The sequence below is a fragment of the Corylus avellana genome, chromosome 7, assembly GCF_965113065.1.
Source record: "Corylus avellana chromosome 7, dhCorAvel1.hap1.2, whole genome shotgun sequence".
Taxonomy (NCBI): domain Eukaryota; kingdom Viridiplantae; phylum Streptophyta; class Magnoliopsida; order Fagales; family Betulaceae; genus Corylus; species Corylus avellana.
Window position 1 is genome coordinate 15,957,754 of NC_142496.1, and position 15,155 is coordinate 15,972,908.

A 15,155-nucleotide genomic window follows, 5' to 3' on the forward strand; every position below is an offset into this window, starting at 1 on the left:
TACAAAGAAAAGAGAAAAATTTTGGCTAATTTTTACTGTCACGTCATACCACAGTCATATGATAGAGTTTGTTTGGGATTGCGTTTGAAAAATAGAGCTTTTAAGTAAAAAAAACGCTTTTGGGCAAAAGCTTCATTTTTAAGCTTTTGCCAAAAGTGTGTTTTTGTCATTTTTAAGTTTTTTTTGTACCTTTAAAATTAAAGGGTTTTTAATTTTTTTATCAAACGAATACTTTTTTCTTGAAACAGACTTTTTGAGTGTTAAAAGCACTTTTAGGCTCCTCAAACATAATTTCAAATAGGCTGCCCTAAATAGCATTACTCATTGCAAAAAAATAATAATTCTATATTTTAGCAAACTGCTATATAACAGTCATACAATCTAATAATGTGACAATAAAAATTAATCTTTTGACTAGCATTTGTAAAAAAATAAAAATAAAAATGGTTGATTTCACTATCATGTTGTAATTCTATGGCATTAAAAAGAAAAAGAAAAGGAAAAAAAAAATCCTTAAAGTCGTTACAGGCGTGGAAAAGCAAAAAAGTGGATGGAGAAATTGAGATTGGTGGGTTTGGCACGTGAGGAGGGTACGTATGGGAAGAGAAAGCAAAAATCCTTAAAGTCCGTGGGATTTACACGTGGTGATACAACGGTGTACACAAATCAAGGTCTCGGTTCTCTTAATCAAATATACAAAACCCCGGATGAGGCTGGCTTTGTTTCCGGCCTCCGCGAAGGGATTCCCACGCAATCTCTCCCAATCACCCCCCTCTCTCTCTCTCTCTCTCTCTCTCTCTGTCTCTCCATTCCTGGTCAAACACGCTGAAGAAATTAAAACACCATATTTTATATATTATAATTATTACCCAGAAAGAAGAAATAATAACGCACCCATATATGCATATTGCTTCAACGTAATGCAATGGGAGATACATATATGTATTTATTTACAAAACACAACTGGCGTCTGGTGCCGTTGCCTTTACGAACACTACACACAACATTAACTTTGTGGCTTAATGAGAGATATTGGGAATCCTATGCCTGCTTATTAATTGTACATATTAATTACATAAATATACATGATCCTTGATTTCTACTGTATAAAAACAATAAATGGTTCATATTGGTGAGTGACAGATAGAATGAGAGAGGCGTTCAGAGTTGAGACCCAAGAGCTAGCTGTTCATACGTAGACAGATTTCTTTTTCTATTTCATCTTCTTTGATTCTGCATCACAGTAATTGAAGTTTGTTATCTTATTCATCAAAAAAAAAAAACCAAATATTGAGGGCTTTTTGCCCTGGTATTAAGGGGGAATTCTGTGAAAAGCTCTATCGACAAGGGAACTGAAGCAGGCAAGGTAGATGTGTTTTTTCCTTCCCTTTGAAACGGCGTCAAGATGTGTTAAACGTTACTATACGATGTCGTTTCACGTTTAACTTAAAATATACTGGAGAAGAATTTGCGGCACTTTTCCCAACAGCATGGAAGCCGGATCCTGTGTTGAGAGATGAGTTGTAGACTATATATATATTTGTCTATTCAAAGTGGGAGAGGAGGAAAAGAGGAATGAGGAAGAGTTGTAGATTGTATATATATCTATGATTCATTTCAATAATTTATTGGCTTAGAGCATTCACAATTGTCTATCTACATTTCTATGCAAAATGGTTAATTAAATTTTTTTTTTTTTTTTAATAGTTTAGCTACTCACTTTTCTAAATGTCAATCCAACGCTCTATCTAAATTTCTTTATTTTATTAAAATAAGCATCTTTAAAAAAATTTTATCCACACGAAAATCAGACGTGTTCTTTCAAATTGACTGGCCATTTTCGACCTGCAACTGCAAATATCACAAATCGTTATGAAAGTTGTGGCCGTCAGCTAGTAATGCCTCCTCCTCATGATGCCTCCCCGTGAACCTCCATCGGATCACCTACAAGAACGTCGTGAAAGTCGTGCATGGCCTTCAGGCAAGGGTGAGATCGCTTTCAAGAGGGGCTTCGTGGCGAGAAAAAGGAGCAAGAATAGGGTGATGGGTTTTTGATTTGGCATATACTCTTTCCTTCTTTAGAGAAAGTGAGAAATTAGAACAAAATATGTTAAAGAAAGAGGGAGGGTGTAATACCCTACAAATTCAAACTCTTTTTAAGGTTTACAAATAAATTTTTACAACATAATTGAAAATGAGATAAATTTAATTTTGGAGAAATCCAATCATGTTGTAAAAGTTTTTCTATAAATTAAACTTGTTTGTAAAAAAAAAATGTGATCAATCATTCCACACGTGATTGATCACTGCTCATTGGTAGACAATTTTTGTGCATTTAAAACACCAGAAACTCGATCCTCACTCCCTTCGATTCGACCACTGTAAACATTTTTTTTTTAATTTTTTTTTTATAGCTTTACTTAAGATCCATGAACCCTAAATTACCACGTGTTTTGAAAAGACACTCCCAAATTTCAAACTCTCAATTTCACCTTGTGAACTTTCAATATGATGCAATGTACCCCCTCAATCAGTTGCTGGACGTTAAAAATAATGAAATGACCTTTCGTATCTTCAATACAAAAAATCAAATTAAAAAGTTTCACTGTTTATCTATGTATTGCACGAAAGTTTATAATATTTTATTAATAATTTTAATTTATTTTTATTATATATAATATATATTATAAAACAGGTAACCACAACCAGCTTAGGCGATTATCCAGTTATCCGATTGCGGTGATTTATTGTTATGCGGTTATACGGTTAATATACAGTTGTTAGCGGTTATTAATCGCCCCGCTTGTACATCCATATTCTCAGCTACCTAGAGAGGGACAGAGAGAGCGAGATTGAGAAAGAAGGGCCAATTTTAGGGTTTCTTGTATTTTGAAGAAAGAAACCTCCATCTTTTCTTGTATAATCCAAAATCCTACTCTTTTGTTATTATTAGTTGGTTTGCTTCCGTGTAAACACATCAATCGGTTTTTTAAAGTATGGATTTAGATTGGATTGTAAGTTGTGTTGTTTGCAAAATAAGTTATTCATGATTTTATGTATTATTAAGTTTTGTGGCTTGTTTGTGCAAGCATTAATTTGAACTAGCGCTTTAGAGCCTGTTTGGGATTGCATTTGAGAAATATAGTTTTTAAGTCAAAAAGAGCTTTTGGGCAAAAGCTTCATTTTGAAGCTTTTGCCAAAAGTGCGTTTTGACCATTTTTAGGCTTTTAGGACCCTTAAAAGTGTTTTTAATTTTTTTTACCAAAGAAGTACCTTTTTTTTTTTTTTTTTTTTTTTTTTTCAAACGGACTTTTTGAGTGTTAAAAGCACATTTAGACCCTTCAAACGCAATTCCAAATAGGCCCTTACTCACTCATACACATTGTTTTCGAATGTTGATATTGTTTGAGACCATGTTGGTAATAAAGGCACACCTTTAAGGGTTTTGTATTAAAGATGAACCTTTTGATACCTAAATATGCTTTAAGTTTGTAAAGTGTTTGCTTTTGGGGCTTTAGGACTCCCTAGTACAAGTGGGTTTGGTTAGGTTGAGATGCTATGCCATTAAATATGATTATTTTATTTATAAACTGTGCATTTTGTTGCTTATGCTTTTTATAAAAAAATATGTTATGAGCTTAATACTTTTATGAATGATGTTTTACACATACATTGATATTCACTGTTTACTAACGAAATAAATTATGTCCCCCACTTGAAAATATAATGTTGTGTGTTGTACAAATAAGAAGTGAAGAATATATGGTGCGTACACACTATATGGACTTGACCTATATATATATCCTAGAGTTAAAGATGTTAGTTTGCTTTTATCAGAGTGACCAACACAGCAAATCCATGGATAGCGATCACACCCTGAATGTAAATCTCCTCGGGTCGGACCTAATTAGACTACTAGTGATGGCTTGCTGTACACCTCGATCGAGGCATCAGGGCGGCATCATATGTTCAACGAAGCATGCAAACCAAAATGGTTAAGGCTACAAACAGGACATATGGAGGATGGTTATTAACCGTTATTATTTATGGATATTATATTATACTGTACTTCTCATTAGTATGGTTTCTACTTTAAACAGTGATGTATTATCTCTATAATGTGCCTTAATGATTTTATAAAAGTACTATTTTTCCTGTTGGCATGATTGCAGAAATAATAATCTTCAATATGATTTTACTTTATACTCAACGATATTCTGTAAATGTACATTCCTTTCATATATATATTTTTTCAACTAAATGAGGCTCACAGCATGGGCAAAGTTTTCGAGTAATTTCTTAAGTCATGTACTTATGCAGTTATTTTTTCACTTATACAATATTTATTTATTTTAAAATTTAGCAGGTGCTAGTGCGAAGGTTGAATATTAGAGACTTAGAGTTTCTTTCGCTAGGGCCACATAGAGGCAATAGTTGATGTATTTTCAGTTGTCGTATCCCTGTAAACTTGTTTTGTTGTTAGATATTTGTTGTTTTTCCTTTAAAGGCTCTGGTTTGTAAACTCGAGTAAAAGATGCTCCTAAGGTAATAGTTTACAGTTCAGATCAATATTTCTTTTTCGTTGTATTTTATTTTAATATTTGTTGTTATAAATAGTACTTCTACTTAATTATAAGTTGATTAGTTTGAGAGCACTACACGTAATTAATTACTTTAGTTAATTAATTTTAGAGTCGTTACAGGGGAAAGAATAATATATAAAATAAATATGTGTTCGTGAGCAATGTCACGCGACATGTGGGATGACACAATTCATGAATATATTTTGCATTTGCTTTTAGATAAGCTGATAGCTGTATATTTTGGCCTATTCATCTGCCATTTTAGTAAAATGGCTAAACCATCGAGGATGCTTTTTCCGTTAAACAATCACTTGTTGAAAAAGTTTAAGCTGAAAAAAAGAGGCAAATTTAATCATTTAATTAATAAGTAATACTTTAACACTCCCCCTCACTTGTACGCTCAAACTTCTGCCCAACAAGTGAAATATTTAATTGAAATTGAGTGAATTGATGGAGTAAAGGTTTGAACTCAAACCTTTGACTTTGATATCATGTTAAACTACCACTTGTCTGAAAAGCTTAAACTAATAGGAAGATGCAAGTTTAATCATTTAATCGATACTTTACCATTTACTACTCTCTATTTGCATAAAAAACCTTGTGGTGTTTGTATTGAAAAAGTAATAGATAAAATAAAAATGAGTGCCTTTTAGTTAGCTAAAATCAAGAACATTGCTGGAGATGCACTAACAAATACAAATCAATGTTTTTCTGGGCAGCCAACCTTTTTTTCTAGGGTCAAGCCTTCCATTGCTTTACACTCACACTCAGAGGACCTGGCACTGCAGCAGACCATGAACTCAAATCTGGCAAAGCTCCTGTCAATGCTAGATAATTTTCACCACAGCTTTTTGGCATTCTCTTCCAGCTTAACTGCATTAGTCAAATTTCAAACATTGAGCTTTCTTCGTCTGTCTTAGAGCTGCACCACACATTTAGTAACTATCAAAGAACAAAAACCAGGGGTGGACAAAATAGCCGCCGTCAGACCCAGCGGTCCGGTGCAACATCTCGTACCCCCACCACCAGACTAGGTGCCGGTAGGGTCAGATTGGTGGGACCCTGCCGCCAGATCTAGCGGTCAGGTTCAACATCTCATATCCCCACCACCTGAGGGGGTCGATGCAGACCTCTAAGAAAAACAATGCCAACAACAAAAGCACATCATAAGTTACAAAATCAGAAAGATACACGCGCCTTAATAATCGATATTAACAATCCTAGGGAATGATAAAGTAGCGTTATGCAAACTTGCACCAGCTTAAGCAGGAAACTTGCAAGCTTCAGTCTCTGACATTTGGGGAACTTTTATAAGTTAAGCATTATGATGTGGAGAATTATGAGGTATGAAGAACCCTCCTGCATTCTTATATTTTCTCTCCACAAGCTAGCCCATTGAAGCTTGGGATTCTGGTTTGCAAGGTTGAGTCCTAATTATTAGAAATTACCTATGGGTCTTCTACAATCCTAATTGTGTGTCCTGTTTCTGATCCCTTAAATTTCTTGGATCTTAACAGCTTCTAAACCTTTTTTTTTTTTTTTGAAAAAAAAAACACCTCTGAGACTTCTAGGGCATTTATACACTCTAGTTCAGATGTAGGATTGGAACTTTCTTCCACTTGGAGGTATCGTCTTGCCCCACCTCTAATGGGATCGGTTTTCCCCGCTACGTTAAGCATATGGGCAGGTATGGGGTACCCTACTAAAACTAAAATTTTCCCTGAATTGTTTTTGTCCCCAGATCTTTGACCAGTCGAAGGTACTCCTAATGGGTTGAAAATCATATCAACAGGTCTTCCATCTTACAAATTAAGGCATATCTAGTATAGGCAATTTTTTTGAAATGATACCCTTGTTAGTTTTGTTTCCATGCCTACTTTATCACCTACTTAACTTCTACATCCCCAATAAGTAATTTTGATTTCTTGAAATTTTTGTTAAAATTATTTAGTTTGAATTTTTCTTTTTTCCTATTTCTTTTAAGGCTGTTTCAAATTTCAATTCAATAAGCTCCATTTTTAGGCTATTTGGGATTACTTCTAGAAAATTTTTCAGGTGGGTGCAGAGCGCAACTGGACAAGGATGAGTTTAATGCATAAGGCAAGAATGGAGCCTCCAGGTAAAACCCAAGGACGGTTTAGGATGAGGATGGCAAATAGGTGACCCAAACCAAATCCAACATCTTACCAACCTAACCAGACTCTAATTCTACAACACTTTCATACTTGATGCCCCTAATCTGTCATCAAATAAACTTTAAAAAATTCACTTTTGGACATCTACTAGCCAACACTTTATGGCAGACCCTCTAGTTTACTCCTAGTGTTTTTTTTTTTTTTTTTTTTTTTTAAAAAGTTCAAATTAAAATCAACATAGTGGACTTCCTACATTCACTTTTGAAACTCAGCTGTGAGGTTTGCGACACATACAACAGATATACTATGTCATTAATTTTCTGTTACCAACATTGACAGAATATTTTGTTTTCAAAATAGATTTCCCTAAAAACTAGCCAAATGAGTGAGCAAAATAGGCAATTCTTGCTCAACTGCAATTAGATGAGTTGAAAAATTAGAAAAACTAACTGCCTTAGAGGGTTGAATCCCATTTTCGAACTAGGAAGCAAGAGAAAAACTAACTGCCTTAAGAGGGTTGAATCCCATTTTCTTGTTAACCACAAATTAAAGTACACTTATTTAGTTTTTTAGCCTTGCCAACCATTGATTCTTCACTCTCTAAAGAGATACTCCACAGTTATAATCAAGTATCAACCTTTCTCTAGTTTCTAGAGCTCAAGCAATTAACGAATGCAAAAATGGGCATTCGATGTTCGAAAATTCCCTTTTTCACCTACATTCCCATTTTCACCTTTCTAGAGCCCAAGCCATAGAAAGGTGAAAGGAGCAAGAGAATGCTGAAGAAAATGGCTGCTTTGGGCGTGATATGAGGGAGAGGAGAGGAGAGGGGGACACGGGTTCCTTCTTTTCTCCTTGCAAGAGTGAGGTTTGGTCTCACTTTTCTCTTGGGAAGAACCGGATGTGTGCTGGAAAAATGAGAGAAGAGGGGAAAGGAATGAGGAGTACACATGAGCCAAGAGGAGGGAATAAGTTGCATGTGTAAAATTCCAGAAATGCCCTTCAAGTTTAATGAAGATAAGAAAAAATGGGCCATAAGCTTGAAATTCATATTTGGGCCAACATGGGTAGTTTAATTCTCTTTTTATTTGGGCTTTACACTATGACCCATAATATAAGAAATTACCATCTTATATTATTTTACCCCACTAACCCCATAATATTCTTTCACTAAAAATTAAATTAATAGACTTTCTCTATTAATTTTTTAAGTGTAATTTTTCCACACTAATCTAACTTATTTTAATTTAATCATAATAAATTCATTAAATAATTTGTTGGACATTCCAAAAGTAGCTCAACCTTTTAAATTTCTTTTGCAATAGGAGAAGACCTTTTCCATATTTAAGATATATGGATAAGCAATAATTAAAGATATTAGATGACTTGTAAAAAAAGATCATACATTCTGTCGATAATATTAATTTGAACAATGCAAGATTATTGTAGAACTCTTGAAGAAAGATCGAATGCAGCAACATTGGCAATCAAATGAACAAAATAAATTTTCAGCAGAGGAATCCCTACTTGTCCAGGAAATGCTTTTGATAGTGCCTTCACGGTAGAATTTTGCACCCAGGTTCCATCAATTGAAGAAGTCTCAGTATTAAGTGTTTCATCCATCACAAGAGATGCTTCATCAATGCCACCACAGTTCACCATGATACGACCATTGGGCATCAATTTATCTTTCAATTCTAACCAAGTTGTGACCTGCCAAAACTCAGAACACTCAGAAAGCAAGGAAAACTCAATAAAGAAGTAAATGTGGAAACATATTCAAGTATGCCAAGCAATGGTTGTAGATGACAAGATGAAAACCTTGACTTATTACATATAGGTAATCATATACATCATACAACAGAGGATGCTGCAGTGTACAACCTCAACTCAAAATGCAAAATGATTGCAGTGGAGTATACCAAACAGTTGAAGATATGATTGAAACTTTCAGCAAGGTTAAATCAAGAAGTGCACTAATATTGTGTTGGAAAACACAAATGCTTGTTTGAACCAGAAACATCAAACCTCAAAGACCAAGACAGCACATCAAAAGCCAAAGCCCAACTATACATGTAATGAAACGAGATGCATACCTCTTGCAACTGTGGCAATACTTTTCCGTCAGAAAACAAGTCAACAACAATGCCTGATAATCATTGCAAGCACAAGTTATTGAAACAAAGGAAAGCTAACTAAAATCTTCCTGGTATTGCAATAGAAACCCTGCTTCACCCTTTTTTTTTTTAATTTGATTTATTTTTGCTTCTTTTGAGAATGGTAAAGAGGTCCACTAAGCTACCACAAGGCAAACAACCCATCCAGAAGCATATAATAAAATACCCTAAAACACAATTCTATTTCCTACATTCAAACCATTCAAAAGGAACATGAGGTGAAATAAGTAATACAAAAAGCAATGCACACAAGGATCTCACCAGCATATCCTCCAGACACATTAACTGACTGTGAAAACGCATCACCAATACGCACATTGAGTATGCCACCAGCTACAGTGCGTTTCTCAAGATCCGACAGCCAAAGATATTCTCTTGCTTTATCAATCAACTGAAATGCAAAAATCAGGTAAAGATGCAGTCACCTGTGAATAAAAAAAGCTTTCAAGCAATTAACAAATGCAAATATGATATCATTGCAATAAAACATTTAGATTTTGTTAAAACAATTAAGATCACTGTAATACAGATAACATCTGATGTCGGAGTCATACCTGACATATTTTTCTACCCATCTTACAGAGTTAGGAAATTAGCAAATTGTGATCTTATTTGATCCTGTAGTGAAACCCAAAATATCCCTTCGGAGCTGACAGAAAACTAGACAACCCAAACAATTATAACCATCCAAAAAATGAAAAGCCCTGTTAAATCCTAATGTTGCCACACAAAGGGGGTTTCAAATCCTATGACTAATAAATTCCCACAGCTGATAAATTGCACATTAAGAATACTATACAAAATTGGTCCACAACATCACATGCAACTGATTACTTTTATACAGTAAGTTGAAAAAAATATAAATGCAGCCCGGTACAATGTGCATAAAATGGAAATAGAGCATATACTTCTTGAGAGAAGTTCTATGATATCTTGTTCACTGTTTTAGAGAAATACACTAGTAGGAATAACTAGGTGGTTTGGTTTGTAGAATATAGAGGACAAAAATCAATCTCACGCATTCTGAGTTCCAGTCCTTAGACCTCTTAGTCCCAACTTCTTTTTGTGTTTTCACATGACAGTAGTTCAAGTTGGTAGTAAGTTTTAGAGGTTTATACATATATGAAGTATGTCAGTGATGTAGAACAAGTGCTGTGTGAACAGTACCCGCGACACTGTATGAACAATAACTAGCGAAATCCATATAGCAATAGTTGCTGAAATTTTTGTCCTTTTCAGTCATCATCGCATAAGAAAACCTATAGATCCTTATTTATAGGCATCTAATGCCTAACCCTAATAGACTGGGACTCCTTATGCTTTAATTGCTAAACCCAAAAAAAAGATAACTAGTGAAACCCAGTACTATAGTGAGTCAAAATACAAAATAAAACCAAATTATACTTCAATTAAATTATGCGAGCTCCCAAGTAGGCCCTACATCATCAAGGATATGCCAAATTTAAGTTTGGTCATTGGAAGCATCTTTTCCATGTCTTTTATAAACTTTATATGGTTACTACCACTTGTCTCCATTGGTCAATGCAATGCCTTTCAATTATCACAAATTTTGGGCTGCATACAAGAGATTTTTTATAGGCTTCCTTTTGAAAATTAGTTGAGAATCAATGTAATTTCTGGCATATTCAAGCACGAAGTAGGTCCAGGATCTTTATACATACATCTCAACTTTTAACTGACAGGTTGGATGGTCACTCGTCCATGAAGTCTAAAAATCTAAATTGCACTCCTGACAGCAACTGACTAACTGCTTGACAAGTGTCCTATGTTGTTGATTTAAATAGCCCACCATCTCTACATCCTAAAGGGAAAAAAAGAAAAAGAAAGAAACACCACCATAATCCAAGATGAAAGTTAATTTATCATGAAGAAAACAGATCATGATAGAAACCATCATATTTTCAAATTATATATATATATATATATATATATATATATATAACTGTATTTGGAAAGATACTTAATGTCCCTTACAATTGCATCAATCTCCCAGCCATCAAGTTGCAATGAAGGCCACAAGTCGAGCATTAGACGAGCAGTAGTTCCACCACCCTAAAACAGAATAATATTACTTCACAGATGAAATTGCAAGTGTAGTTCAGAAAATATTATATTACTATAATTTCAAAGAAGATTTCCATGTCATTCCAAAGACTTACCAAACCTAAGATTGCGATGGGACCTTTTGGAACAATAGCCGGCAAGCTAGCGAACTCATCCTGTATGATGCAACATATTAAAGAACAAGTGGAAGGGATGAAATTTTTTTTCAATTTTTAATTCAAACAAGTATGTGGACATACAAAAGTACACACACAGACACGCAAAAATTTTACATATATACACAGCAAGTGAGAGAGGATGAGCAAGATGTGACTTCCTTACAGTTCTATCCTTTCTTTCTCGCAATACAAAGAATTTGAGAATAATGACTAACTAAAGTTAACTTTGAAATTTAATCAATTGAATGATGAATGGACATCTGAGATCAGTAGTATGATATAATATTTCCATTTCCCTCCAAAATGCATAAAAAGCATAGATTTTGTCATACTCTAAACTTTCCTCATCTTCCCTAGGAAAATGCATATTAGTTAAGGCAGAAAACCAGGTAAATTTACCAGTCACTTATCATCTGCATGGCAAAGTCAAAGTCCCTGCAGCATAATGCAATACCACGAAAGTTTCAAGACAAGGAAAGCATGACCATAGAACCATGTGATAGTTGATTAGTAAGGACAGAAATCTTTACATTGTGATTGACAAAAATAGCTATAGGTTCATACATAATAAAGTCATTTGTGTTGATCAATCTGACCGGTGTTTTCATATAGAAAATTCATTAAGTCTGACTTTATTGTCTCTCCTAGGTCAGCTGTCAGTACAAGAGAAACAAACACGTCTTCAACCTTCAGATGTGAACATTTTTGCCACTCACCAATACAGAAAAAAATATTGTTAACAAGAAAATAGCTAGAGGATATCACAAGAAGTTATTCCACCTAAAGTTTTGGCATATAGCATGAAATCATCATACTATAGCATGGTTGGCTCTAAAACCTATGACAGAGGAATCTTTGAGTAATAATTCACAATCAGATTTGTATAAAGATGGATGGCTCATCAATGCCTGTTTCAAGAGGAAGAAACATAAGTTGTGTGAACACTCTGCCTAAAAATGGTTAACTGGTAATTATCAATTCTCTCCCTTCCCCATGTCCTCTGCTCTTTTTACCCAATTTATAATCTTCATGAGGTATCTGACCTGAGTACCTTCCATGGACTTTGGAATTATTTTCATATAACGACTGTCACAATCAGTTCTCAAAATAAACATGCATATTTTTCATCACTCAAGATAGCCAAGTCATTAACCACACCAAAAAGTTCTTGAGGGACAAAAGACACACACCTACGAAGAGATTCTCAAATGAGCAGCGGAAAACTAACTTAGAAGATTTTCTCCAGACTATGCTTAAGCTTTTTATCCACCTTGACACAAACTTTTAAAAAAAAAAGTAAAAAATTAAACTTTACCTTAATGCTAGAAAGAGGCAACAGAATGGAGACAACAATTTATATCTACCTGATTATTTCAAAATGGAGAATACAAGAGCAACTGATGATGGATCTATGCAGATCCATCATCAGTTGAACAACTGAACAAACGCCACGAGGTTATCAACTCATGATGGATCTATGTTGTCCAGACAACTAAACACGGTTGCTTGGTGACAGTACTTGACTAGTTTCTTGTTATTGAAAGTACACTTCTATCTAGTTAAAAGCATCATTGGTAGAATTAAGAGAATTTATAATGAGAATATCATAAACAATAGAAACTAATGCATAATCCACTGGACCCTTCCACTTTCTCCAAGTACCAATCTGTAACACCTTGGTTTTATATTGGGAAAATGAGTAGCCTACATAAAGTAGATGGTTTATAAAGATACTTATGGGCAGTAAGTCTCACATTGCTTATTTACTAGGTGAAACTGGTTGTATAAGTGATAGCGCAAATGTGGATAACGCTTTTCCGTGCATTGATACAAATGGTATCAGAGACCCTAGTAATGCCATTTGGTACTGTTGACACCGCATGGCGTGGCCCTAATGAAGACGTTAAGGGTTTAAGGAAAGAGTTTGTAACACCCTAATTCCATATTGGAAAGATTAATAACCCACACAAAGTGGATGGGTTATAAAGACACCCATATTTGCTATGTTAAACTAGGCTATATAAGTGATTTTAGGAAAGCTCCAAATTTACTAGTTCTTTTAGAGTAATAGCGTAAATGTGTATAGCGCTTTTTTCTAAGTCGTTATAAAATCTCTTAGAAGAGAAATTGGACTTCATTAGTGGTGGACCTTGTCCTTTTCTCCTCTTCCTTTTCTTTTATGTTTTGAGCGCTAAAGCGTCAAGAAAAGCAAGCTTAAAAGCCTCAGGATCCAGCTTATCATCCTCATTCCTCAAGACCAACATTTCAAATAAAAATATTACAATCAAGCATGTTGTGAGAGCTATGAAAAGGTAGAAATCTAACATAAGACGTACTCATTTCACATTACAGACATCTTTCTTTTTGGTATAAACTATATTATAGATATTTCTGTGACAGCAGTAAAACCAAAACCAGAAAGGGACACAACCTTATAAGTTCCAAAATTCATTCGAGTAATGTACCTATTTCGCAGCAATTATTTGCTTTCAAGTATCATGTTACATAGATGAATTGCACAAGATAGCGAACTTTCCAAGAACAATAGACCGGGGAGAAAACAGAAAAAAAAAAAAAAAAAAAAAAAAAAAAAAAAAAGAGAAGCTGACATACCCAATAGGAACCAGTCCATTTCCGGTCCTTGTAAAGAATGCTATGGACATTTTCTGCATATATCGACAAAGAAAAATACATACAAATAGCTGGCTCAAAAGGAGTCGTCTAAAGAGAGAGAGAGAGAGATAGAGCATACGAGTAGAGTCGAGAAGCAGCATCCTGGAATTCGGAGTTTCAATGATTAAAATATCGTTGAAATTGGTTCTCAAAGCCGACAGTACTTGAAATTCTTCTTCTTTTTCTTCTTCTTTTTCATCTTCTTGCTGGGCGGCTCTGACCGATGAAGCACAACGGCACTTTGCTGCTTTGGCCTTTAGTTTTCCGACAGAGAATGTAGAGCTCCAAACATGTTGTGAAATTGAATTGTAGGAGTTGGGACGAAAAGTGGAAGACCCATTTCTCTTCCCCTCGCTGAAAACATGGCGAAGCCCCAACTTGGCGACCTCCAACACAGATCCTGACATTTGTGTATGTGTGTATGTCGCCAGGTGTTCATGCATTGTTACATAACGAGGCCAAGTAGACAAAAGCGACTACACAGTAAGTCTGTAACACTTATCCACACTCGCACATCCCCAACCCAAAGGCTCTGTCAAATCCCCACAAGAACCTAAATTCGAATTCAGAATTCGAACTAATAATTTCCGTTTAACGAGGTTCGGCTCCCCTTTGAGAATTCAACTTATTCCAACGTCTATTAAAAGAAGAAAATTATTCCAAGTCTACATTCTCATCTCCGATTCACTAAAAAAAACAAAAATAAAGCGATTTTTTTTTCCCTATTCTAAAAAAATATAAAGGCTAAATACTTACTAGTAATATTTTTCCTTGACTAATTTATAATTTTTTTATAACTTGTTGACATGTATTATTATTATGTGATTAGAATCATATTAGTAACCAAAAAAGTTTGTTAACATATGCCAACAAGTTATAAAATAATTATACACTAGTTGTAGGGCTAACATTTTCCATTTTATCAAAAATATTTTTGGTTTTTAAAAGTGATAAACTTGATGCACTTGCTTTTTATGTTTATCAAAATACTCCTTCCATCCCTTTGATGTTTAAAAAACTAACAAAAATTTTTCTCCCGTTTTAAAAAAACCATGTAAGACGTGGTAAAACATTACCATGTGAATATTCTTGCCTTATCAGCATTTCTCTTAAAACAAAAAGAAAAAAGACAAAAAAGAAAAAAAAAAGAAAAGAGGTTGGCATGAGGAAATCGTCTTTGTGGGTAGTGGTAGGGTTCCTCAATAACCCACCTTCGTGAGCCATCCCCCACCCCACGAAGGTGGGTGGATTTGGACCATGAGGTGGGGGTAGAGAGAGTCTGGCTAAATAAAGCCACATAGTAGAAAATGTCTGAATTTTCACATGGCGCTACTACCATTTAAG

The 15,155-nt window shown here is 34.7% G+C and overlaps 1 protein-coding gene across 1 annotated transcript; it reads right to left on the reverse strand.

Annotated features, from left to right (window-relative positions):
* Positions 1-5,179: 5,179 nt before the first annotated feature.
* LOC132184619 (uncharacterized) lies at positions 5,180-14,361 on the reverse strand. Its single transcript, XM_059598313.2, has 8 exons — positions 13,891-14,361; positions 13,752-13,804; positions 11,076-11,135; positions 10,891-10,968; positions 9,157-9,286; positions 8,815-8,867; positions 8,246-8,431; positions 5,180-5,456 (listed from the first exon to the last, which is right to left on the reverse strand). The coding sequence occupies exons 1-8, from the start codon at positions 14,252-14,254 to the stop codon at positions 5,322-5,324; spliced, it is 1,059 nt and encodes a 352-aa protein (XP_059454296.2). The 5' UTR covers positions 14,255-14,361; the 3' UTR covers positions 5,180-5,321.
* Positions 14,362-15,155: the final 794 nt, after the last annotated feature.

What these genes read in the sequence shown, in the direction of transcription:
- LOC132184619 (XM_059598313.2), bottom strand. Translation starts at nt 14,254, where the DNA reads ATGCATGAACACCTGGCGACATACACACATACACAAATGTCAGGATCT. An exon ending in GCTGCTTCTCGACTCTACTC is followed by an intron (nt 13,805 to 13,890) that starts GTATGCTCTATC and finishes CGATATATGCAG; the next exon opens with AAAATGTCCATAGCATTCTT. An exon ending in CAAAAGCATTTCCTGGACAA is followed by an intron (nt 5,457 to 8,245) that starts GTAGGGATTCCT and finishes TGACTAATGCAG; the next exon opens with TTAAGCTGGAAGAGAATGCC.